The sequence below is a fragment of the Mus caroli genome, unplaced genomic scaffold (assembly GCF_978045245.1).
Source record: "Mus caroli unplaced genomic scaffold, Mus_caroli_1 scaffold_8, whole genome shotgun sequence".
NCBI lineage: Eukaryota > Metazoa > Chordata > Mammalia > Rodentia > Muridae > Mus > Mus caroli.
Window position 1 is genome coordinate 67,649,225 of NW_028227263.1, and position 26,531 is coordinate 67,675,755.

General features: G+C 49.5%; 2 protein-coding genes across 3 annotated transcripts in view; one reads left to right on the forward strand and one right to left on the reverse strand.

Annotated features, from left to right (window-relative positions):
* The first annotated feature begins 254 nt into the window (after positions 1 to 254).
* Positions 255 to 6,621, forward strand: Hapln3 (hyaluronan and proteoglycan link protein 3). The gene is made up of 4 exons (XM_021168486.2): positions 255 to 414; positions 1,767 to 2,135; positions 5,681 to 5,983; positions 6,338 to 6,621. Exons 1-4 carry the CDS (start codon positions 291 to 293, stop codon positions 6,619 to 6,621), a joined length of 1,080 nt encoding a protein of 359 aa, XP_021024145.1. The 5' UTR covers positions 255 to 290.
* A 2,921-nt stretch (positions 6,622 to 9,542) lies between these two features.
* The window catches only part of Acan (aggrecan), a 32,397-nt gene continuing 15,408 nt past the window's right edge, over positions 9,543 to 26,531 (reverse strand). Inside the window, exons 11-17 of one of the 2 annotated variants that reach the window (XM_029479825.2) lie at positions 22,872 to 26,354; positions 15,780 to 15,893; positions 12,555 to 12,713; positions 11,964 to 12,046; positions 11,199 to 11,343; positions 10,004 to 10,186; positions 9,543 to 9,640 (exon numbers count right to left, since the gene is read on the reverse strand). In XM_029479825.2, coding sequence (XP_029335685.1) covers positions 9,564 to 9,640; positions 10,004 to 10,186; positions 11,199 to 11,343; positions 11,964 to 12,046; positions 12,555 to 12,713; positions 15,780 to 15,893; positions 22,872 to 26,354 — 4,244 coding nt within the window. In that variant the 3' untranslated portion in view covers positions 9,543 to 9,563. The remainder of the gene's footprint in view (positions 9,641 to 10,003; positions 10,187 to 11,198; positions 11,344 to 11,963; positions 12,047 to 12,554; positions 12,714 to 15,779; positions 15,894 to 22,871; positions 26,355 to 26,531) is intronic. The other variant, XM_021168172.3, reaches the window with a different exon arrangement.

Here is a 26,531-nt window from a genome sequence, read left to right on the forward strand (position 1 = left end):
CCCTGTTTTGTTCTAGTCTTCTCTGTTTTCCTTTAAAAAGTGCTTGCTATTAACAACCTCTGAAATTCAAACAGCTTGGGTGTGCTTCTGTGATTATGTCAGAGCCACTCTGTGTGCCAGCCACTCCGTTGAGTGTGTGTGTGTGTGTGTGTGTGTGAAGGATGCTGAACAGAGGAATCCCAGCCTGCTAGAGTGGGGCTTCTGTAATTGGCTGTTTTTCTTCTCTCTGTAGTTTTCCCAGGGCCCAGCCTCATCTAAGACACCCTGGCACTGCCACCATCCCAGCCAGGATGAGCCTGCTGTTCCTTGTCCTTCTCTCGCCATTTTCCTGTGTTTTGGGACTTCCATTCTACAATGGCTTCTACTATTCCAACGGTCTGCATGGCAGGACCCTGGGAAATAGCTACGGGGAAGGTGGGTATCTCGTAGGCCTATGTCCTGGCTTCTGCTGTGATATGCAAGTTCTGGGCTGGGATGGAGACAGCAGGATCTTCCTTGTCCAGGCCTCCGGAGGTGGACAAACTTTGCTTCTAAGATGAGAGGAGATGGTTTAGAGGTTGCTGGTACCAAAGACTGAGTTCTCCTGGGGCGGCCCTAGTTCCTAGAACTGCTAGTTCAATAAGATCTAGCCTGAGTGTAGCTACCTGTGGTGTCCCCTGCAGAAGGGACTTTGGAGTCACAGAGGTGTGAGTTTGAATATCACTTGTAACCTCTTTTGGGCTAGGAGGCCTTGGACATGGGGCTTTTGAGGAGGTGGTCACTGTGTCTGCAGTGAGTTCTGTTGCTTAGGGAGTACTGTCATTTGGACCCTGAGCTCTGACAGCCTCTTGCCTTGGCTAGGAGATCTGGGTCTTTGGGAGGAGCCCTGGTCAACAGTTGGCTCAGACTGTGAAAAGGAGGTGTGCTGTGCTTTCTGATGGCCATTATAGAATGAAGGGGACTCAGGAACACTTGAAGCAGGGCTCTCGCTGGAGCTGCCTTAGCCCTTGGTGTTCTTTCCACCTTCTCTCCCACTGTGTTCTCTGAGCCATGGGTACCTAATGGAGGGCTGAGCACTGAGCCTCCTCTTCACAGGTCTTTGACCTCATTAGCCATTTGACAATCTCGTTGGTTATGTGAAACAGGAGAGTGAGGGGATCCTACCTTCCCTTGGGTCTCCTCTGTCTCCTAACTATCGGTCTCAGGACTTGCAAATGGCCTGCTATTGGAGCATCTCACCGGTGGTTGATATAGGATGACCCCAGCTGAGGAAGATGCATTCTGCTTCCCATTGTCTATTGTGCTCTAGGCAGGCAAGTCTGGGCTTGTACTCTTAAGAGACTGGCAATAAACGTCCCCAGAGAAGGTGGAGTCAACAAGGGCTCCTGGAACCAAGTCTCAGGGTAGGCACAATGGGACCATCATTTCCATCTTTCATCCAAGCAGCAAACAAGTGGCAAGGCCAGTACAAATCCAAGGAACTGACGTCACCCTTCCTCCCTTTTTAAGACAGAGTTTCACTGCATGTAGTCCATGCTGGTCTCAGACTAATGTTAATCCTTCAGTCTCAGCCTTCCTACAGGTGTGTCAGCACACCCAGCTCAGTGGAAGTAGGCACAAAGTCGCATGGTTGGATAGTGGAGGAGTGGAGGAGCAGGCACTTGTAGGAATGGGGAAGGATGGCTCTTTTTGCATCCTGCAACACTTGAGTCTGAAGGGGCTTGGGATGAGAGTATGGGTGCTCCTTGCAAGACCATTGTCCCATCTGTGCCCCACCTTGTCCCCAGGCCTATTCAATGGCGTGAAGTTAGTGGTGGAGACGACGGAGGAGTCCCTGTTCAGTCACCAAGGAGCCAGCGTGACCCTGCCCTGCCACTACCACTATGAGCCAGCCCTGGCATCCCCAAGACATGTGCGTGTTAAGTGGTGGAAGTTGTCAAAGAATGGAGCCCCAGAACAGGACGTGCTGGTGGTCATCGGGCAGAGGCACCACTCCTTTGGGGACTACCAAGGGCGAGTTCAACTGAGGCAGGACAAGCAGCAGGAAGTCTCACTGGAGCTTCGAGACCTGCGGCTGGAGGACTCTGGGCGCTACCGCTGCGAGGTCATTGATGGCCTGGAAGATGAGAGTGGCCTGGTAGAGCTGGAGCTTCGGGGTGAGGCCCTGAATGGTGCCACTGGGACCCGAGGGAGGGGGAGAGGACCCAGAGAAGGCATAGACCTGTATTCTTTACACAGGTAAGCATGTTGAAGTCTTAAAACAACCCTAAAAGGAAGTTATTCTGGCGTCACGGCCCTTGTTTTCTAGAGGAGGAAATGAGGCGAGATCAAGGAACATATTTAAAGTCATGTAGCTGATAGGTGGCAGAGCTGGGGTTTGAACTCAGGGAGCAACTTCCAGAAGCCACTGCCTCCTATTCCCTCTCATTTATTCCTGTTCAGGAAGAGGGAAATGGGAGCTGGTTCCACAGCTCATAGGAGACAGAGCTGAGGTTCCAGCAGGGTTAGTCAGCAAGACATATGAACAAGGTAGAGCCAGTGGGTGACATTAGGGACTGGTAGAGCCTAGGGCACACCGATGAACCCCATGCCATGTAAAGAAATCCACTTAATTTAGACTAGTTGTGATACCAATTAAGAATGCAGGCCTATTGCTGTTAGATTTTCATATTTAAGTATGAAATTTTGTGTGTGGGGTGTGGGAGATAAGAACTCAGGGTCTTGGGCATGCCAGGTAAATGGTCTATTGGTGATCGATATAACCAGTCATTGGACTCTCTGGATATTTATGTAAAAACTGTGTATTTTTAGAAGAAAACTTAGTATTGTTTGAACCAGCCAGACACTATGAGCCAGGTATCTGGTGGCTCCAGTCTGAGACCTCTTTGTAGCTTGGGCTCCTTAGTATCTCGAATGGGGCAGCAGCATGCTCCTTTAACTCCATTTTACCCCACCCCAATTTTGGCCCCTAAGCAGGGCTCATCCCTGGAACCGTGGGTATAACAAACAAGGAAATAACTGGGCAAGTAATAGCAGTTCTTTTATTTCCTGCCTTTAGTACTGAGAATGAATTTGCCTCCTGGAAAATATCACTACCCCTGCCACTTGCAGGGCCTAACCATAGTCAAACTCTTTGTTCTGAAGTCTGGGTTATCAGAGGGACCGGTCATCAGGGCTGGCCTAGAGAGACAGGAGCCCTCATCCCTGCAAGGAAGGAGAACTCAGGGTAGGACAGGGCATACAATCACTAACTGCTGCACCTCCTAACCCCCACCCAGTTGGGGCCCATGAGCTTCAATGCTCCCTCAGCCTGGCTGTGCCAGGTGCCTGGCCACAGGTGACATTTATTCAAGGTTTTGCTTCTAGACAGCACGTGCCAAGAAGAGCCTCCTCCTGGACCCTTAGCTCCATCTGTCTTGATATAGACTGAATGATACTTACACATTTAAAATTGGGCTGGGAATCTCCATCAGTGGTAGAATGAGAGCCAGTATGAATGAAATCCTAGGGTCAACCCAGCTCATGACGACAAGAAGGAATATATAACCTTTTATAAAGTAAGATTTCCAACATGCATGATGACATGTTTGTTTGTTTGTTTCTTTGTTTCTGAGTAAAGTTTCTCTGTGTAGACTTGGCTGCCCTAGAACTCACTATGTAGACCAGGTTGGCTTCAAAATCACAGAGATATGCCTGCCTCTGCCTCCTGAGCCCTGGAATTAAAGGCCTGCGCCACCACACCTTGCTCTGTGCTTTCCTTTTCTGAGACAGGATCTCATTCTGTAGGCCAGAGTGGTCTTGAGTTTATGGTAATTCTTCTGTCTCAGTCTCCTGAGTCCTGGGATTTTAGAAGTGAACCACCATGACCTGCTAGCATAATAATTTTTGAGGGGAACATGTGTGTGGCCTTCTCAAGAAGGAGGCCCCCTACCCCAAGGTGTCCTTGGCCTCAGGCCTCTTACCTAAGGGCTCTTCCCCACCTTTCTTCCTGCAGTTTTTACATGCCCCTGTGTATGACCTTAAACTCATGGTAATCCCCAGTCTCAGCCTCCTGACTGCTGGGATTCTAGGCATGAGCCACCATGCCTGGTTCCTTTTATTCTCTTAAGACATTTCCACATTAAGAAACCAGGTTTGGTGTCACAAGTCTCAGTGCTTGGAAGGTTGAAACAGGAGGGCTGCAAGTTTGTGGCCAGCTTGGGTTACATGGCAAGACTCTGTCCTTGTCTTAGGTTTCCTATTGTTGCAATGAAACACCTTGGCCAAAAGCAAGTTGGGGAGGAAAGGGTTGACTTCCGCTTACTCTTCCATAGCTCTGTTCATCATCCAAGGAAGTCAGGACAGGAACTCAAACAGGGCAGGAACCTGGAGGCAGGAGCTGATGCAGAGGCCGTGGAGGGATGCTGCTTATTGGCTTGCTCTTCATGGCTTTCTCAGTCTGCTTTTTAAAAATAGAACCCGCGGGACATGGTGGTGCACTCCTTTAATCCCAGCACTCGGGAGGCAGAGGCAGGCGGATTTCTGAGTTCGAGGCCAGCCTGGTCTGCAAAGTGAGTTCCAGGACAGCCAGGTCTATAAAGAGAAACCCTGTCTCAAAAAACCAAAACCAAACCAAACCAAATAAAAATAGAAGCCAAGATTGTCAGCCCAGGGCTGACCCCACCCACAGTGGGCAGGGCCGTCCCCATCTTAATCACTAATTAAGAGATGTCTTACAGGCTTGATTATAGTCTGATCTCATTGAGGTTCCCTATTCTCAGATGATTTTAACTTGTGTCAAGTTGACACAAAATTACCCAGTCCAGTTCTCCAAAAACCAAACCAACCAACCAACCAACCAACCAACCAACCAACCAACCAACCAATGTGTTCACTAAATGACATACAAAGCTGGCCTTTCCTGCCTGGTCTGAAAATTAAACTGCCTCAGAGGGGCCTAGGAGATGGCTCAGTGGATAATGGCACTTGTGGCTAAGACTGGCAAATTGAGTTCAATCCGTAGGACACATATGATGGAAAGGGTAACTGATTGATATGAGCTGTTCCTCGATTTTCATGCACATGCCCTTTCCCCAAACAAACAAACAAATGAATAATAAATAATGAATACAATTAGAGAGATGAACCAACTCATAAATCAAAAGTATGCACCCGTGACCCAAAAGCAGAAAGTTTTAAAAGCCTAAGCCTTGAGCTCACTGCAGGTCCAATGCCACATGGGCCCATGAGGATGAAGGGATTTTTAGACTGAGTGTCAGGATCTTAAGCAGTTAACAGGTAAATTAATGTATACTAGCGGATGTACAGATGTCGCATGCAGACACTGCTGTTTTATAAACTTACAAACTCCTGTACGACTGGGAGAGGAGCCAAGCCTTGCCCCTAGAGCCCAAAGCACAACAGGGTGGTCTTGTCTTCTATCCTGTTGTATAGTCAGGGATGTCACTTGATGGACTGTACAAGTCAATACAAGTCTGGGAACTCTGTTCAGGTTTAGGAGGAAGGTGAGAGATAGGGGAAGGCTCCTCTTGGGCTTAGGTAGTGGACAGGAACTCGGTTTGCTGAGCTCTCTGAGCCAGCAGAATCTGTGTTTTGGATGCAAGTAGATCTTGGTGGAGGTGCGAAGCTCCTGCTTCTTCCTTCCAACTCCTCTGACACTTTCCTTCCAACCCCTCTAAGACCTTCCTTCCTTCCTTTCTAGGTGTGGTTTTTCCCTACCAGTCCCGCGAAGGGCGCTACCAGCTCAACTTCCACGAGGCCCAACAGGCCTGCCAGGAGCAGGATGCCGTGGTAGCCACTTTTGAGCAGCTTTTCCGAGCCTGGGAGGAAGGCCTAGACTGGTGCAATGCAGGCTGGCTGCAGGATGCCTCCGTGCAGTATCCGATAGCGCTGCCCCGGCAGCCCTGTGGAGGTCTGGGTCTGGCACCTGGTGTTCGCAGCTATGGCCAGCGCCACCACCGCCTGCATCGTTATGATGTGTTCTGCTTTGCTGCTGCCCTCAAGGGTGAGTGAGATGGCCAGGCACAGGTCTGTCCTGCTTGGTGGTTACCTGAGGGAGGGCCTGTGGAGCCTTGGCTATTTAGTTTAAAAAGCATCTGCTGGCATGTGGTAGGTGCTCGGTAAAAGTCAGGTGAGTGACTGGTTCAGTTGGGGTGGGTGCCCACTCAGAATGCAATTGGGGCATACAGAAATGACTAGAGCAACCCCAGCCCTATGGCAGTATGGTAGTGAAATGAGGCCTGCACAGGTGGCCCTTCAAAGTGTCTAATACAGATTCCCATAAGGCAATTTCTCCTGCCATGGCAGGCTCTTTCGCTTTCTATGCTGAATAGCACTTAGATGGTCCACTTTCCCCCAGGGCAGGTGTACTACCTGGAGAACCCCGAGAAGCTGACACTGCTGGAGGCCCGGGAGGCCTGTCAGGAAGACGGTGCACAGATCTCCACAGTGGGCCAGCTCTTTGCGGCTTGGAAGTTCCGTGGCCTGGATCGTTGTGATGCTGGCTGGCTGGCAGACGGAAGTGCCCGCTACCCTATAGTTCACCCTCGACTCAACTGTGGCCCCCCTGAGCCTGGAGTACGGACCTTTGGCTTCCCAGATCCCCATACCCGCTATGGTGTCTACTGCTATGTCCAGCATTAGCAGGGTGTCTAGCTGTACATCTGCCCTGCCCCTGACTTCCTGGGCTGAGTGTTTATCAGGTGGACCACTGTCCCTTGTGGGTTGGGGGATTGCTTGGATAGTTTTTATACTTCCCAACTTAAACATTTAAAGGTATCATTATTATGATTATTATTTTTAAAGTATTATTATTATTTATTTTTCTATTTTACAGACCCAACTCTTAATTCTCTTGGCATCCTCTCTGGGGTATTTGAGGTCCATTGGCTTTAAAAAGGCTCTGCCATGTTCTGGTACAGCTGCCATCCCTACTTGAGGAAACTAGCACTCACCATGGGCAATAGCTATGACTAGCTCCCTTTCCTCAGCTTATACGTGGCAAAAGGCTGAGTGTTGACTCTTTACACAGGGTCCTCAGACTTGTGGGTGAGGACTTAGGCAAGGGAGAATTTCCCTTCTTCTCCTGGTTCCAAAGAGTCTAGGTCTCCTTCCCATGTCCCCTGCTTAGGAGTGACTCTCTGGTTGTGTGCACCTTATTTGGCCAACAAAGGATGCTATGATTCCCTTCCTTTCTTTCCAACTGACCCTTGTATCTGACCCTTTGTCTCCTTCAGTCTCAGGGACTAGGGATCCCAGCCCTGGGTAAGCATGGAATAACTCCTGTCCTCCATCTTCCACTGGGCTGCCCCTGCATGCTGGTTTGGTTTGACCTTGTCTAACCTACAGCATACCTGCCTCATGTTGCTGGTCCAGCCACTGGGAATCTGGTTCCCTTCTTCACCATCTCCACCCCAGGATGGCCCAGCTGTGAGGGCCTTAGGAGAAGAGTAGGAGGTGCTTTTCATGAAACAGGGGCTCCTGTGCTTTCTAGAGGGCCTCAGAGGCTGAGGACCAGGGAGTGTCTTTGTTCCTCACCCTAACAATACTTCAGGGAACCAGACTTGTATTTCATCCAGTTGTCTCCTGGTGCTTAGCAATCAGGTATTTAGTCAGTTTTTCTTTTCTTTAAAAAAAAAATGTGTGCGTGCATGTGTGTGTGTGTGTCTCTCTCTCTTTGTGTGTGTATGTATGTGTCTCAGTATGTGTATGTATATGTGTGTCTCTTTGTGTATGTGTATCTGTGTGTGTGTGTATGTGTGCATGTGTTTGTGTGTATGGGCAAGTATGTATAGACGCCTGCAGAGGCCAGTTAGGGCACTTGATCCCCTGGAACTAGAATTATGTATGGGTTGTGAGCCACCTGACGTGGATGCTCTGCAGGAACACCAAGCCCTCTTAACCCCTTAGCCATCTAAGTCAACCCCAACCTCCTAAGATGGCTTCCTTTTGGAGGAAGGGAGATGAGCAGGGATTGAGACAGTCTCACATAACCAGAGCTGGTCTTGAGCTTTCTGTATAGCTGAGGATGGCCTTAGACTTCAATCCTCTTGTTCCCCAGTGCTGGGACTACATGTATGCACCATCACACATGACTAACAGCCTCTGGGAATTTGTTAAACATTCAAGTTCCCCTGCCTCACTCCAGTGTGTTATGCCAGCCCTTCAGGTGACATGCTACCCTGTTTTGCTAGTGGAGATGGAACCTAAGGTCTTACATGTCTGTTAGTCAGATGCTCGCACACCAAGTATTCAGGCTATCTCATCATGCAAGTAGCTGGGATTATAGGCTATGCTACCAAGTCTGGTGCATTTAGTCTCTCTTGAGTACTTCTTTTGTTGTTTTGAGACAGGGTCCTACTATGTAGCCCAGGCTGGCTCCTGTCTCAGCTCACTGAGACATCATGCCTTGTCTTAAGTTCCCATTGAGCCCACCTGCAAACCTGCACTCCGAACCACAGAATGACACAGGGGGATGAGCGCATTCAGGCATACACACACAAATAGGTCCCATGTGTTCACACAAACACGCTGTATTCACACACTCGCAGGGACCGTGACAGGGTCCATCAAACGTAGTGTCATTCTGACAAGGCAACTAGCTGTTACTGAACACACAGGACTCACACACCATTTTAGAGTCATGTGATCAAAGTGTGACTCCATAGAGGTCCCAGATCATGGTCACAGTCATCTTTTACTTAAATAAGACTTAGAATAGATTTTAAAAAATGAAACAATAAAAAAAATAAAGAAAAAGAAAAGAAATAGATCTCTTCCAATGTCTTTATTATTATAATTATCATAATCTTTAGTTTTCAAAAATATAAATAGGTGCACGGAACACTGGTGCCTGCACCGTCCCGGGGTGGGGAGAGGGAAGGGGACGGCGGAGCACCCCTGGGAAGGAAGTGCCCCTACCCAGTCCAGCCGAGAAATGACACCTGCTAGGTTGGTTGACCCAGATGAAAGGTCCCTAGGAGAGGGCTCTGCCTTCTCTTCGGCCAGCCTGTCCCTGCCCCAGGCTCCTTCCCTCACAGATGGCACAGACCTCGATTCCTTTTGTCCAACACACTAAGCTGTAGTCTGCCTCTTCTGAGTCCTCCAAGCTCTGTGACCGCCCTACTCCTCCCTTCCTGGTCCTGTCTTCTTTCAGCTTCTCCTCCGGTCCCCTAGCTCTCCCTGGAGGCGAAGTAACCAACCATTGTACTGTTCTTGGGCAAAGTCAGGAAACAACAACAAAAAATAATCTTCTTTATTTAATTTAACCCCTTACTTCTCACCCTGTCCCTGCACTGGTCCCTGGAAAGGCACGGTGGGAAATCAAAGAAAAGTCTCTAAATTCAGTCCACGGGTTACAGTGAATTGCTTTGGCATTTTTCTTTTTTTGGGGGGGGAAGGGGGATAAATTAGATGCAGTTTGGGTGATGCGGGGAGTGGGGCACACACAATGTGGGTTTTTTTTCCTTCTTTAATGGATTCCTTATATGACAAAAAGCGACAAGAAGACACCATGTGGGTGGGATGCACGGTCAGCCTGGCTGGCCGCTGGGCTCAGCATCCTGGGCACATTATGGAAACACCTCTCAGTGGGCCATGCTGGGGCGGCTCCTCCGTGTGGGTCTCATGCTCCGCTTCTGTAGCCTGTGCTTGTAGGTGTTGGCTGCAGCGAGAAAGGGAGGTGGGAAATCAACAGTGAGAGGGGAGGAGGCAGGGCCAAGCTTAGTCTCTGAGCAGCCTTCCCACATGGACAGAAGCCCCTCCCCGTGCATTGTGGGCTCCCGAATATAACCCACAGCTGCTCCCACCCTGCTCCCCTGGGTTGGATTTCTCATTAAACTTCCTTAGGCTCAGTGCTCTTTTGATAGAGAGACCCTCAGTACCATCCCTGTGTGGCTTAGCCCCTAGCATGGCTTGGCACCTATGGAACAGTGCCAGCTCCCACTATGCTCTGGGGAGAGTGAAAAGGCCCTGTTGGGGGAACCTGACTCTGTGCCAGGCGAGGGACCAGGGGGACAATGCTCACGGTCTGTGCAGGTGATTCGAGGCTCTTCCCAGTGCCCACTGGGCTGGCACCGGATGGTGGGCACGTGGCGCTGGACAAAGCCCTCAGTGCACTGGTACCGTACCAGGGAGCTGATCTCGTAGCGATCTTTCTTCTGCCCGAGGGTTCTAGCATGCTCCACCACTGGGGGGTCTCCACAGGCCACTGAGGGACAAATGCCTTTTAGCAAGGGGTCTCACAAGATCTTCTGTGATAGCCCATGTAGGCAGAGACAAGGTTATCCCAGAGCCCACAGTATGATGAGAAGGGATTAGGCTATGCTACCCAGTGCTGAGCCTGGTCCACTGGAAAGATGCAGGGCTAAGAATCCTGAGATATTAAGTTCTAACATCCGGATTCCTCGGTGGCACTGGGAGGCAGGAAGGGAATATAAAAATGGCCTTGAACAATGAGGAGAAGATAAAAATGGGGGGGGGGCGGGGGAAGATGGGGAAAGAGGACCATCTGGTAAGACATCTGTGACTTCTTTATGAAAATGTCTAAAGCCAGGGAAAGTGGGGCCCAAAGAAGGACAGGGGACACAGGCTCTGAGTAGGAGCATCAGGCCAGGTTCTCTAAACACTGTGAAGCCCATGCCCTTAAAGTTGAAGCATCCAGGCCTGACAGCTTTGATTCTGTGATTAGCAATTTTGGAGCCCCAAAGAAAGGGTGGTCCACCCAGGGGTCATTATGGGTGACTTTCTTTTTTTTCTTTTTTTTTTTTTTTTTGGTTTTTCGAGACAGGGTTTCTCTGTGTAGCCCTGGCTGTCCTGGCACTCACTTTGTAGACCAGGCTGGCCTTGAACTCAGAAATCCGCCTGTCTCTGCCTCCCGAGTGCTGGGATTAAAGGCGTGTGCCACCACGCCCGGCTATGGGTGACTTTCTATTGCTGACATCTGAGGGACCTCATGCATGGTGTTGAGGATCCTGTCCTCTAGACCATGACTTTCATCTCCTCTTTGTCCCCATGAAAGGTCCCCAGGAGTCATCTTGCTCTTGCCCCTGGCTGGTGCCGTGAGAGACCCTCACACGAGCATCCATGTGCTTCTTGAGGAGGCTCCCATAGCCCCCAGTAGCTAGGAGACGAGAGAACTCGCTCAGGTCACATAGCGGGTGGTTCCCTTGCAGCTGGAGGTCTTATTCTTCCCCCTGGGTCTCCTCCTGAGCCTCTCTTACCGGTGCCCTTTTTACACGTGAAGGGCAGCTGGTAATTGCAGGGGACGTCGTTCCATTCGCCTCTCTCATGCCAGATCATCACCACACAGTCCTCTCCGGTGGCAAAGAAGTTGTCAGGCTGGTTTGGACGCCACTTCTCAAATTGCTGTGGACAGGAGAGGCAAAATGGTAAGGGAAAGGCTGAAGTGATATGGCTTGGCTCCACCACCCCACTTTCTTCCCAATCAGCTCCCCCATCTCCTTTTTTCCTTTCTTTTACCCCAACACCTGGGTTGTAAAGGAACCCACAAAGGATGCTGGGAATCTGATCAGATTAGGGTCGTCCCGGATGCTATGAGTCCTAGATTAGGGACCTGGTTACATAGCCAGGAGCTCATAAACCTCATGGATTCATTTTCTGGTAGGGTTCAGCTTTTCATTGACCTGCAGCTGACTTCTTACACTGTCTAGTGATCTCTGTATCTTATGTGTTGAATAGACACAAGTCCTTTGCACATAGGAAACTCAAATGTCATACACTTTTCACATGCCTTGCTGTCACACCTTCATTTCCTTTTGGCTCTTTCTCCCATCTTGTGACTTCCCTGGTAAAGTCTATCCAGCCCCAGGTCAGCCTCCAGAGACACAGGAAAGAGACAGAACCCCTTCCCTACAGTGTTCCTGCTTGCCCTTGCCTAGTAGCATCTGCTTAAGAGAGTTTGCATCAGACTTGATGCATGCTGTTCTTGGGGGCTTTCTCCCACTCCTTATTCTCTGGGAACTCACCAGGGAGTGTCCATCAGACCAGCGGAAGTCCCCTTCGATTGTCCTGTCATTCAGACCGATCCACTGGTAGTCTTGAGCATTTTCTGGAACGGGAAGATAGGCTTGCACTTGATGTTGGGAACCCTGCACTGTCTGGGGGCTGGAACTCATGGGGAGGGAGGAAGGGGGCAAGCGGCCCCCCAGTAGCATGCCACTGGCTTCTAAGGACCTTGCAAGGGTCTCAGGGCATGCATGCTTGTGGTATATGTTGGAACACCTCCTCAGGCTGATACAGGCAGGAGACAGCTACAGGCTTAACCTGGGATGGCTCTGACTGGCAAGGTCTGCCCTGGGTCTGCTGTGACCTGTGTCTTCTCTGAAGAAAATGTGGGACCGTTTGACCTTTCTCTAGCTCTCTGTCCTGCAGTGTACCCAACCTGCACCCTCTTTCTCTGTCTCCCTCCCTCCCTTTCTGCCATCCTGGACCTTGTACACACAAGGTACGCACTGCCCACTGAGCCACAACCCTGAACTCAAGTCTGCTCATTTCTGACCAGCAAGGCTCTTTTCTCTCACTGCTGTGTCCTGTCCCTCAGCCCCTGCCACACTCACTGTTGACGAACTCCTGTTCCTCAGGAGTGACAATGCTGCTCAGATGTGACTGCTGCTCCCGACACCGTCTCTCCGCATCCACCCAGGTCTCTCGGTCAGGAAAGTGGCGGTAACAGTGACCCTGGAACTTGGTCCACCCCTCCTCACATTGCTCCTGGTCTGTAACACAGGTCAGGAAATTGAACAGGGGGCAAAGCTGGTCGGGAGTGTGGTCACTGCTAGTCTTGTGGCATGGACTTCTATGCTTAGTATACTGTGCCCTGGGTCTTGTGGCATGGACTTCCTCTGTTTAATCCACCTTAAATGCTGTGCCCTGGTCTTATGGTGTGGAGTTCTCGTTTTAATCCACCTTAAATGATATGCCCTGGAGGGAGGCAACAGGCTCAGCCAGAGAGAGGCTCAAGTGGAAGCCAGGGACATCTGACTTTTGGAAGCCTCCATGTGCACGGCACCCGGGAAAGGAGCTTCACTTTCTCTGAGATAACACCTTGGCTCCCAAGATTTCCTTCTCTGGATGGATTCATGCCCTGTGTGGGTTGGTGGAGGCCTGGCAGGGTCAAGCAGGCTTTGGGGACAAAGGGGCAGTCTGATGAGAAGTTTTGAAATTTAAGGCAAAACATAGTTCAGTCTCTTAGGGATTCTGGGAAAAAGAGCTGTGGGCATTAGGTGGAGGTCGGAGAAGAGGATGGCATGGTGGGGCTGGTACCCTGTTCCCCACAGAATCTTGTGTGAGGCCAGAGACCCTCAAGAATAACTCTTTTGGGAGTCTAAGCTTTAGGCTGTGGACCTGAGCTGGTTGCTGTTGTTAGTAACTTGATTCTAATTGCTTTGTGCAGCACTGGGACCTCAGGCATGCTGGGCAAGTGTTTCTGCCCCAGGGTCCCAAGTTGGCGCTAGAAGAGCCCCACCATGGCCTCATCTGAAACAGATGCTGTGTGCTGGAGGAGGACCTGGTTCAAAGTCTTGGAGTGGTCTTTAGGGACAGAGGAGGGGACATCTTGGCGTGAGCTCGTCAAGATCAGAGGAGGAGATGGTAAGCTAACTGCCTTCAGTGGCAGCGTGTGGTTGATTGTCGGGTGGCCCTGGTGGAAGGGTTGCCACCTCAGGACTGGAAAGAAGCCTTCTGTCAGGACTCCCTCTCCCCTGTGAGCGCCAGTAGTTAAACATCTGTCAGTAGAGAGAGCACTGGACAGAGGGAACTCTAAATCCATCTTTTTTCCTCCTTTACCTGCGGCCTCCATATGGAGGGGGAGGACCCTGGGGCTCAGGGAGTGGCCACAGATATCTCAGGATGAGTGGCAGCTTCCAAACTAGGTGGTTTCAATAGTCTGGCTGTCCCAGGAAGGATAGGGAGTTTCCGAGGGGAAGGGATCTTCTTTGGGCTAAGGGGTGGATGCTTGGAAAGGCTAGAAAGGGAAAGAGGGGGAGCAGAAGGTTGGCTGTTGGAGAAGAAAGAGGCAGAGTAGAGGCCAGGAGGAAGAGGGTCCCCCTCATACCAGTGCCTTTCTCAAGGGTCAAGATAAAAATCTGGAAAGAGGCCAAGGAGGCCTTAGAGGATGCTCAGCACTGAGACAGAGATGCCATCTCAGGCCTGTTGGCTAGGGCTTGTGACATCTCAGAACCTGAGGGCTGAGCTGGGCAGGTAGGGTCAGGGAGGGAAGGAGTTGGGCATGTTGGGAGGACCATGCCAGTAGAGGTAGTGAACATAGACAGACTCCCAAAATGGCTAGAAAAGGCAATGATACCTGAGACAAGCAAGGCACAAGATCCCATGAGGCATTACAACCAGGTTGTGACAGAGCCTTGTCTTGCTGGGCACTCAGGCCTAGGGCTCAGGTGGGTGGCTCTGGAACCACTTTCCTGGTCTATAAGGATGCATAGCCTGGCCCCTGTTGCACCCAGTCTCTGTTGGAGCAGAGGCTCTCTTTCCCAGGTGAGTTCCAGAGCTGTTGTCTGTGTAGATGTTCCAGACCTTTCTCCCATGTGGCATTTTGGAGGGAAAATCCTTCTACTCTATTCCTGCCTGGCTGAGACCCCATGCACCTGACTTTTTGGGGTGTACAAGGAAAGGCAGGAGGCTGCAGGAAAGATGAGTGTCCCAACCTTACTACAGAAGCCCTAAGCACATCCGTCAGCTGTACCCTTGGCAATGCCTCCAAGGAATATGGAATTCTTATTACCTCCTCACACCGTTCAGGCTCAAAGGGAGATTTACCAGGAGTTTCAGCTGCTTTTTAGAAGTTTCCCTAACAAGCGTTTGTTGAAAAGGGTTTTGAGCCCATGCACACTTCCAACTTTCTATGAGCCATTGCTACCAGCACCCTAATGCCTTGGGCCTCCTTTTCTGCGTTGGGAATGCCCGAGGCAAGAGAGGCTGGCAGGAGTTTAGAAAGCACCATCAGTGGAGTGCCGGGTGTCAGCCTGGTCCTGTCTAGGGCTCCTGGCCCACAGATGGCAGAAGCAGAGGTGTTGACAAGGCCCATCAGAGGAAACTCAGCTCTTGCACCTTGCAACATGACTGCTCTGCCAGGCTAGCCTTTTGCTTTGCACGAGGGATCAAGAAAGAAAGAACGGAACCAGTGTAGCATTGGGAAGGCAGCCGCCATGGTGTGATGGAGAGAGGATGACATGCATAGTTCCTGTTCATGCATGATTGGAGCATTCTGGTGACGTACGTCCTCTCCAGTGACCAACCACAGCCCTCATGCCAGGAGAAGAGGAGGACAGTTTGGTTAGCATGGTATTGTGGCTCCCTAGGGTCATGGAAAGGACATGAAACTCCCACAGAGAACACAGCAAGACAGTGCCCGTGATCATGCTGAGAAGATCTGCGGCCATTGGTAGAGTGAGAACCCATTGAGCATACCCATATTTTCCTTCAGTACTGATGCCGTGCCATTCTAGCAGGAGGCATGCACTGAGCTCTGTGGTCCCAGCCGCAAGTCTGCAAGGCCTGGAAAAGGTTAGTGTTTGCCACTCTCCCTGAGCGTATACATGTGTCCTGCTGTCAGATCAGCCAACATTTCAAGGTTTCCAAGGGGAAAGAGCAAGAACAAGAGTTAAAATCAGGAGTTGAGGGCCGGCTTCTCAGTTGGGTCCCAAGAATGGCTCTCCAGGTAGACTTGTGGGCCCCAGCCCAGACCTGGAACCTGTGGTTAGAAGGAAAGGGTGAGGGAATAGGAGGTCAGCAGTTAGTAACGTTAGCTGAAGCCGAGACGGCCGTACCGATCTCACACAGGTTCCCTCTGTAGCTCGGAAGGCATAAGCATGTGAAAGTGTCCAAGGCATCCACGCAGGTGGCTCCATTCAGACAAGGGCTTGAGAGGCACTCATCAATGTCTGCAAGAAACCAAGGGCCACCATTAGGACCGCTTCTGGCAATTCACGAGCATCACGGCTTCATTATGGGTGGCCAGCCCTGTTGCTCTCCAGAGGCTGGAAGGGGCCTGGCTGGATCTCCTGAGAACTGTTGCTGCTGCTGCTGCTGCTGCTGCCGCCAATGCCGCTGGTGCCACCATCTTGGGCTGTTGAACCAAAGAGCCAGACAGTTTTCCTTGGATGTGTGTGATTCTTGATGGGCAATCTTGGAGCTTTGAAGCCATTTTTCTGTGTTGGAGAGATCTGGTGCTTCTGAAGCCAAACGCCTTTTGAGAGCCTGAGAATGGAGGTCCCTCAAGATATTCCTCTTGTGAATATTTTTCAAGAAGCCAGACGTCTGAATTGGCCATGGCCATCGTAGTAGGCAAAGAAATTGGAAGTGAAATCCTGAAAGCTTGGTTAGAAGTGTTGCTTCTCCTGGTTTCCTCTACAGTTGTGAGACAAGGAAAAACAGGCAAAACCATGTTCCAGAATGAGCCATCTAGAAGTGGTCTGAGGGTATATAGAACCATATGAAAATGGCCATGAGCTTGCATGAAACTCATTAGAGTTCCCAGGTTGTAGATAGTGTCTTTATTTTCAGTAAATAAGACTTGAGGGTATTTGTGAAAATCAAGCCTGAGGTTTTTTTGGGGGGAGTGGGTGGGGTGTGGAGGGTGGGGGGATGGAGAACAAAACCATGCCCAACATTTTCCCTTGTAATCTCCTTCCAGCTTAAAGCTTCAGGTGGGCATCTTCAATGAGTTCTACTTTCTAGATGGGTGTCTGGCCAAACAAGGGAAGCTGGCTAAGTGCTGGCCAAAACTAGCTAGATCCTCAGTGAATGCAGACTCTGGGATTCAGCTGGGTGCCCAGACCTCTTTGTCTGAGGTGGGGTCTTCCTCTTTTCTGCTCTTCTGCTTCCAAGGCATTCTTTCTGGATGAACTTCTTTGCAAGACTCAAATTAGTAAGTCATTAGCGTTTGCCTTAATTTATTAACAGTTAGCCACAGTGAGAACTGAATCTCTCTGTTCTCTTGCTGTTATGGTCAGCAAGAGCTAAGTCCTAAGATGAGTTAAAGTCCTATTCTGAAGCCAAGGCTCTCGCTGATCCTAAGGAGGCTACCCATCAGCATACTGTTGGGTCCTGGATCTCAAGTAAACATAATTACATGTACTGAATCTCTGGGAGGCCAGGAGGTCTGGGATAGGAGATAGGGATTCTGCTGTCTTCATGTTTATAATGCCAGAGCTGCCCTTGAACTTGCTGCATAGCCGATCTTGAACTTCTGATTCTCCTGCCTCTATTTCCTGAGTTCTGAAATTACAGGTATCATCACACCTGGTTTATGTGGTGCTGAACATCCAACCCAGGCCTTTGCATATTCTAGGCAAGCACTCTGTCAACTGAGTTGCATCTCCAACCTGTAGGAGGCTAATTCTTGGTACATGTAATTATGTTTACTTGAGATCCAGGACCCAACAGTATGCTGATGGGTAGCCTCCTTAGGATCAGCGAGAGCCTTGGCTTCAGAATAGGACTTTAACTCATCTTAGGACTTAGCTCTTGCTGACCATAACAGCAATCAAGACGTTTACATCATTTCTATGCTAGAGAGCAATGAACTTTCCTCTGTGTCTTCTTGGCCAAGTCCATGCAATTTGTGTCCTGAGCATCACCGATTCTTAGGTACCTTGCTCAACCCATGCTGCTCCTCTTCTCCATACCGCTGGCATCTCTTTTCTTCTTGTGAAGTTCTTAGCTTCATTTCAAGAAGCACACGCCATGGATTAGAAACTCACAGTTCCAAACAACCTCAAAATGCATGGTGGAACTGAATGAAATCCCGGCATGCACTTGGTTTCCCAGCATGCACCAGGATTCCCAGCAGCAGCAGTAGCAGCAATAGGTCAGGTCAGTCGGCGGGGTGGAAGCTGGGGGCAGCTCTCCAGCTTCAGGAAAGCTAATTGTGTTCTCTTTTGTCCATTAGCTTCATTATGGGAGACCTGAAGCACTAGGGCAGGGGGTTAAGCAAATGGAGGCGCTAAAGCAGTTGTATAGAGCAGGGATGGGGTGGCCTCAGAGGAAAAAAAAAGCCAGATATCAACTCTGGGGTCCTTGGCCCAACCTTGGCACAAAGGGAAGGAAAGGAAGAGGTCTGATGGAGGCCAGACCAGGTGGCTTCTAGTTGTCCCAGAAGCTTAGAGAGGACTCTAGTCTGGCCAGGGATATGAGAAGTTGTGTTATTTTCCTTTTGTGTTTGGCCAGGGTATGACGTCTGAGAATTGTTTCAGGCCTGGATACCAAGATGAGCAGAGTCACAGTCCTGAGAACTGATAGTACCAGGTACTTAAGCAATGCCAAGTGAGCTTTACACTGTAGAGTAACAGCAATGGGAGAGTATAGCGTCCCATACAAGGTTTGCTCAGAAGCACTTGAGCACCTTATTTCCTCTGCCTCTTCTTGCAAGGACCATTCTGGACCTGATTGCATAGCTCTCTCTTTACCAGGCATTTGGGACATCTATTGGTTATTGGACTAAGAGGTGACTAGGACCTTCTAGGGCAGTGTTTCTCAACCTGTGGATCATAAGCCTATTGGGGAGTTGAATGATCCTTTCATGGGGGTAACAAATCAAATATCCTGCACACCAGAGATTTGCATTACAGTTCATAACAGTAGCAAAATTAAAGCCATGATGTAGTAATGAAAAGAATTTTATGGTTGCGGTCACTACAACATGAGGAACTGTATTAAAGGGTCTCAGCATTAGGAAAGTTGAGAACCACTGTTCTAGGGGGCTCTGAACAAGGTGGTAGCAGGTGTGGAGAGGGATGGCTCTGGGTAATGCAGCCTCTATGGAATAAGAGAGGGAATGAGAGGTCCGATATTTGAAATTGGATGCTGTGGACCCCTTTTTCAGTTACGATTCTCACAGTGTAGTGATATGGACACTAGTATGCCACTGGCAGGCAGGGAAACAAGGGGCTTGCCCACATTGGCAAGTTTGGAAGATAGAGTAGAAGAGATGGAGTAGAGGCAGGAAATGAAACAGGAAGCCAAGTGTCTGTCCCAGGTGGAAGGGAGACCTGGCTACTGGACTGTCAGCATCTTGTTACCGTTTATGCTTTTGACTCCAAGAACTTATGCATAGCCACTGAATTTAGAATTGAGGGGGGTGGCTCTGTTTGCCTCAAGCAAGGCCCCCAAGCTATATCTCTAACTAAGGAGAGACAAAACTTTGGGTCTCCTAGTAAAACCTGAAAGAGACAGACTTGCCCATGACCACTTCAGCGGCATCTAACCCTGACACATTAGGCCACCATTTCGAGTCAGTCTTATTCGGATTCCATGACGTCTAAGTAACAAGAGGTTTTTATGGTTCGTGGGAAGTGTTGAATGGAGGGGGGCAGCTCAACTAAACGGTTCATCACTCAACAGACAAACAGACCCCATAGTAGCTACCGCACTCTCCAAGTTACTCAGTGCACGCATAGCCTGTACAGTTGTGTAGGATGATCCTGGGCATAGCTTTCCAGAGACAAGGATGGGAGACTGATCAAGCATAGGAAAAAAATTCTGACCCTAATAAATATTCTTAGATTCTGACCTTCTGGTTGGGTGTTTCACAAAGAAGAGAGGATTATAAAAACGTATTTGCCAATCTCAGTTTGCATTTGAAAAGAATGATTCTTACCTTTAAAAGTAGGGTATTGCTACTTATGCAATTCAAGGGTGCTCTATTTTAAAAGTTGATCTTAAATGTATCTTCAATATGTGGCTTTTTCAATTCATCTAGTTGCTAGCTGAGATAGTTAATAACTGCCTATGAACTTTTTAGGTATATGTTATCATATCTCTGAATATATTATCAATCATTATACATATTTGTTGGGTGTGGTGGTTCACACCTGTGATTTCAATACTCAGGAGGCTGATTCCAGGAGGATTGCCATGAGTTTGAGGCCAGCGGGGGAAGCATAGTAAGAATCGATGTGAAATCTGGTTAGAGCAGCAGTTTTCAACCGTGGCTACATTTTATAGCCACTGGGGTAGTTCATTTTCCTTTTCAACCGTCTTTTGAAAAGACGCCAGTGGTGGAGTTGCTCTCCAGACCAACAGCCTCAGAGTAGCTTGCTGTGGGACCTAGGCAGGATCTATCTTGGGAGCTTCTCAGGTGACATTAAACTGCATCAAAATGGAGGCCCCAGTCAGGAGACTGCTTCGTGTGGCAAGTGACACAGTGACAAGGTGGGGAAAGGCTACTGGCTTTTATTTATTTATTTTTATTTTAGTTATTATTATTATTATTATTTTTTGGTTTTTTGAGACAGGGTTTCTCTGTATAGCCCTGGCTGTCCTGGAACTCACTTTGTAAACCAGGCTGGCCTCGAACTCAGAAATCCACCTGCCTCTGCCTCCCGAGTGCTGGGATTAAAGATGTGCGCCACCATGCCCAGCTCTGGCTTTTATTACACTTAATTAATTAGCATATGTGTGGTGGGGCAGGTGCTCTCTATGGCATGAGTGTGGAGGTCAGAGGACTACTTGTCTGGGTTGGTTATTTTCTTCCACCAGGAGGGCCCTGGGGATTGAAGTCATGTGGTCAGGCTTGGGAGCAAATGTCTTTACCTGCTAAGCCATCTCACCAGCCCTGAGGCTGCTGATTTTTAACTGGACCAGATTAAGAACCGGAGCTTTCATGAAGCTAATTATTATTATTATTATTATTATTATTATTATTATTATTATTATATCTATTTTGAGATTGGGTATAATTTATCCTAGGCTGGCTTCAACTCACTATGTAGTCTAGGATGACCTTGAACTTCTGATCTCCCTGCCTCAGTCTTCTAAGTACGACTATCATAAGCATGTATCCCCACACAAGGTTTTAGATATTTATTCTGACGTCAAAAGTACTGGTTCCTAATTTATCAAGAACTTGTTTATGGACAGAATACTAACTAATCAAGACGACAGTTACTACTGAATGCTCTCTTTTAGTACTAAATTCAGTTTCTCTCCTTGGGAGAGGATCCCCTGGGTACTCAAATATCATAGGAATAACGTTGCATCTTGGGACCTGTGGCTCTTGGAAAGATCTGAGCAGTGGAGGCAGAGTGATGGAGTTGCAGGTAGCCAGGAAGGCTGTCCTTATGGCAGATTGCTAATGTCTACCTTTTTCCTTCCTTCCCTCTTTTCTTTTATTTTGAGGCAGTGTCTCACTCTGTAGCCCAGGCTGGCCTGGAACTCTAGGATATCCTCCTACCTCAGCCTCCTGAGTGCTAGGACTGGGTTAATAGATAAGAGCCATTACCCTTGGAAGAATAAAGAATTAAGAGTAAGTTCTATTGCTACTTTTACTAAATTTGGGGTTCCTGAGGTTCATTCTGTCTCCCCCCCAACCCCTCACCAGAATCTCACTATGTAGCTGAGGCGGGACTCCTCCCCCTTCCCCTTCCTAAGAGCTAGGATGATAGGTGTGCACCACTATGCCCAACTAAGGTCACAAGTCTTGCTTGTAACTTTTACAGGCTGGGAAGAGTTACTGAGAGTGCTGTGTCATTAGAGTCTTATGGCCATATTGTTTCTTGGGCAGGAAGAAAAGCCCACATTCTCTGTTCTTGTGGTTAGGTGCCTTTAGGCGCTGAACTGTAGAGAGTGACCCCAGTGAGAGAAGAGTAGAGAGCCTGAACTGTCTGTACACACATGTATTTACTATGTTCGTACTAAGTATGAAGCATGGTCCCTATGTACGAGGCTGTACTATATGGTGAGGTGTTAATATGCTTGTATATTAATATCTAAGAATATAGAATCTTCTGTGCCTGATGTAAAGGCTTCTGAGGCTTGGGACCTGGCCAGCAGTGAACTCTAGTTGGGTTTTTTTCTAGGATTCATTTCTCCACTTTTGAATGTGTCCCAGGAATAAAGCTCCTTTATGAGAGACCCTGCCTTAGCAGAGACAGGCTGCTTCTGCCTGACTCCCTCTCTGGAGACTGCAGGAGTCAGTCTATCACCTGTCTGCCCCCTCATAGCTAATGAGAGCTTCCCTATGTCACAGTGATTGCCATTGTGGCCAGTGGGCCACAAGCATGTTTCCAGTATGTCCCTGGGCTACAGAGCTCCTCTACACAAAACCTAGAGGATATGTGTCAAGAACCCAGCTGCCTAGAGACCAGAGCAGCCTCTGAGCTCCCATGCCCGGGTGATGAGATGCTCCAAGTCCTTGAGGATGGCTAAGCGTCAGCTCACTCTGGGGGGTTCTGCCTTCCTGTTCCGTCAGTCCCCAATATATGGACTACTTTCCCTCAGTACAGTGGGAGGACCAAGATGTCCCCCAAATCTAAAGCTTCTGGAGCTTGGTGTCTGAAAGAGGGTGGAGGTGAGGCACTGGAACAGCACCGGGAAGTCCTGGTGGCTTGGGATGAGTTGGGAACACAGAGTCTAGCTTCAGGGCAGAGCCAAAGTGAGACTTCATAGTTCTTTAAACTGTGAAAGTTTTTTTTTTCTTTTTTTTCTTTTGCCCCACACAAAATAAATATTTGGACATAAATTAGCAGATGTACTCTGTCATCTCACATTTACTTGGGAACAGGTTTGCAAATACAATTTTTATCACTACCTAAATAGGCACTCTCTCCCTGTGCCAAGCACAGACGGTGACACCCACGCGTGAGTGTTAGTGGGATCTAACCCCAGTGGAAGGAAGTCACTCATCTTCACAAGGTCATGCTGTGAAGAACATGGCATGACGCTCAGTGCTTGCTTTGTTCACATCTATATCCTATTTAGTCTTCACCAGTACTATTCTCACTTCATGCATAAGACTCAGAGGGATTGGAGTATTATCTGACATCGTCCAACTGAGCTTTGAATTTTAAAGCTATCGTGCCTCCTTCTGGATTACACTTGCCTATATCCCAAACACATTTAAAGAGAAAATAACTCCATACCTGCAACGGTTGACTCTGTCTCCCCTGACCCTTCTGAAGAAGAGAGGGTGGGAGAATCTGTCAGGGACATGGTTGTTTCTGCTGTCTGGGTCTCCTCTCCTGAGTATGAGGGATTTGGGGATTCGATTTCTTGAAGTGTCTCTGTAGGGTGCCGGGTAGGCTGGGCCCACTCGGACTCTGAGATGGTGCTGCTGATGGCAACATTCACCTCTGCGGTGTAATCAGACCATTCTCCACTGATTTCAGTCCTGTCTCCAGAAGCCATGGGTGTGGCAGAAGGCACCCCCGAAGTGCCTGTGTCTATGTCGGAGGTAGTGCTAGATTCTCCACTCACTTCCGGAGCAGCCGATCCCTCCCTGGTGCCTTCCTGAAAGGTCCATGGGTTGCTGTTTACCTCTGTGCTTGGGGTTGTCATTTCCAGATCTGTTTCATGGAAGGCAGAAGTGATTCCATGCAGATCTGGGAACTCAGACAGTTTACTGCTGGCCTCAGGGGCAGCAGACACTCCCACGCCAGCCTCAGGGTAAGCAGACAGGTCACTGCTGGCTTCTGGGACTGAAGCTTCTACCCCAGACCCTGGGAAGTTTGTTACAGCGCCACCAAGGTCCCCGGATGCTGAGGCATCCCCACTGGCCTCAAAGAGCCGGGGAGTATATGTCATAGAAGGACCATGGCCAAGTTCCTGGGAAACAGTGGGTTCAGTCACACCCTCCACTAACTCTGAAGTGATTAAAGTAACTTCCGGAAGCCCAGAGCTTTCCCCACTGCCAGTTGTGGCAGCTATGGATTCTCCACTCACATCAGTGGTGCTGGAAAAGTCTCCACTAAAATATGGAGAGCTTGGTGTCTCCGTGCTGGGTTCCATCTGCCCAGACTGCAATGTGCTTAGGTCCAGAGACCCAGAAAGCTCCCCAGATATGTCTGGTGTCCCAGAATGGGCACCACTGAATTCCAAAATGCCCGAAGGTCCTTCTCCAGCTTCTTGAGCGGTAGGAGCCTGGGTTATAGATTCCACCAAAGTTCTGTCTACAAGAGACACAGTGGGGAAACCTGAGACAAGTCCACTGCCATCAAATGCTCCTGAGGGCAAGCTGCTCCCAGTCTCAACTCCAGAGAATTCTCCACTGACCTCAGCTACTCCACTTGGGAGGCCACTGAACTCTGGAGTGGGGGATGTGAATCCACTGGAATCAATTGCTCCAGAAGATTGTCCACTGATGTCCACCGTCCCAGATGTGCCAGACAGTTCCGTCTCGCCAGAAGGGAAGCCACTGAGTTCCACAGATCCTAACCCCTCTTCTTCCCTAAATGTGGTAGGGGTCACTTCAACAAAACTGCTGTCCACAAATGTAATGCCAGAAGACTCTCCGCTGCCACTCATGGTGCCAGAAGCCAGGTCGGGGGTTCTGGTTGCTGTTCCACTGAACACTGGGAAACCTGAGGGCTGCCCACTGAGATCAGAAATCCCAGAGGTTTCTCCACTCACAGATGTTATGCCAGAGGACTGGCCACTGCCAAAGAGAATTCCAGACCCATCTCCACTGACATCTGGTTGTCCAGAGGACAGTTCATTAAGCTCAGTCACTCCAGATGTCGCAGTGGTGTCAGGAGTCCCTGATGGCTGCCCACTGATTTCAGGAATCCCAGATGTTCCCTCGCTGATGCCAGAAGACCCAAATGGCTGTCCACTAACATCAAAAAATCCAGATGTTTCTCCACTGATATCAGGAGATCCGGATGCTTGGCCACTGAGTTCAGTTCCTGAAGGGAGACCACTAATGTCCGCACTACTGTCCAATTCACCCAGGGGCAGCCCTGATACTTCTCCCGCACCACTGATGCCAATGGTCCCCCTTCCTTCCAGTTCACTGGAAGTGGTGGCTGTGATCACTTCCACTAAGGTACTGTCCACAAGGGAGACAGTTGGGAAGCCAGATGGAAGTCCACTAAAGTCAGGCAGGCCAGAGGATGGGCCACTTCCAATGTCTGCTCCAGAATCCTCACCACTAAATCCAGAGGGAAAGCCACTTGCTTCCGGAGTTTGACCACTTCCTAGAGTCCCAGGAGGTAGTTTGCCAAAGTCCAAGGCCCCAGACGCAGACCCTACCAAGTCTTCTTTTCCAGAGGGCAAGCCACTGAGGTCCTCAGCTCCAGAAGCTGAGGTCTCTAGGCCCTCTTTTCCAGAAGGAAGTCCACTGAGGTCATCACCTACCCCAGAAACAGAGGTCTCTGGGTCCCCTCTTCCAGAAGGAAACCCAGTAACATCTACTCCTGAAGCAGATGTCTCTGGACTATCTGTAGTAGAAGGAACAAGATCTTCCACTCCAGAGGCAGAAGTTTCTAGACCCTCTCCTCCAGATGGAAGACCACTCACATCCTCTACTCCAGAAGCAGAGGTTTCTGAACCATCTCCTCCAGAAGGAATCCCACTAACATATCCCCCAGAGGCAGAAGTCTCCAGACCTTCTGCTTCAGTAGGAAACACACTAATGTCCTCTATTCCAGAGGCAGAAGTCTCTAGACCTTCTCTTCCAGAAGGAAGTCCACTGACATCCTCTACTCCAGAGGCAGAAGTTTCTAGACTTTCTCTTCCAGTAGGAAGCACAGTGATGTCCTCTACTCCAGAGGCAGAAGTCTCTAGACCTCCTCTTTCAGTAGGAAGCTGAGTGACATCCTCTGCACCTGAAGCAGATGTTTCTAGACTTTCTCTTCCTGAGGGAAGTCCACTCAAGTCTCCCATTCCAGAAGCAGAGGTTTCTAGACTTTCTCCTCCAGTTGGAAGTACGCTGATGTCCTCTATTCCAGAGGTAGATGTTTCTGAACCTTCTTCTCCAGAAGGAAGTCCACTGAGGTCCTCTACTCCAGAGGCAGAAGTCTCTAGACCTTCTCTTCCAGTAGGAATTCCACTGACATCATCTACTCCAGAGGTAGAAGTTTCTAGACCGTCTCCTCCAGAAGGAAGTCCACTGGTTTCTTCTGCCCCAGAAGCAGAAGTTTCTGTAATTTCTCCTCCTGAAGGCAGCCCACTAAAGTCTCCTGTTCCAGAGGCAGAGGCAGAGCCGTCGGGGCTCTCACCTCCAGAGGGCAGCCTGCCAACTGTGGGAGTACGGGACCAGGGGACTTCTCCATCTCCTGAGGCAGACCCACTTTCTATAGGCAGGCCTGAGCTCACTGTGGGGCTGAGGCCACTGGAGTCAAGGTCACCTGAGGGAAGGCCACTTTCAATGCCCCCTGAAGGCTGCCCACTGGCGTCAAGGCGTCCTGAAGCATCTCCACTGCCCGTGAAGTCACCACTGAGGTCAGGTGCTCCTGACGCCTCCCCGGAGCCTGGCAGCTCTGTCATGCTCGGCACTGCAAATGACGATGTGTATGGCTCCTCTGAGGTGGAAGGGACTGCTGAGGCAGAGGGCTCTTCAGAGGCAGAGGGGCTTTCTGTGTGTTCCTCTGCTGCTGGAAGGGTGGGAAGCCATGTGGGAGGGATCCCTGGAGGAAAGAAAGAAGCCAAGGTGAAGTGTGGAATAGTGAACTCTGCTCCATTTCTAAGTTATACCCTTCCACAGAAAAATGCCTTTTAGGAGCGTGGGAACATGTCAGATAATCACTAAGGGATATGATTTAAGTGTTATGACAAAGGAGGTAGAAAGGGGAGAGAAGAATGAA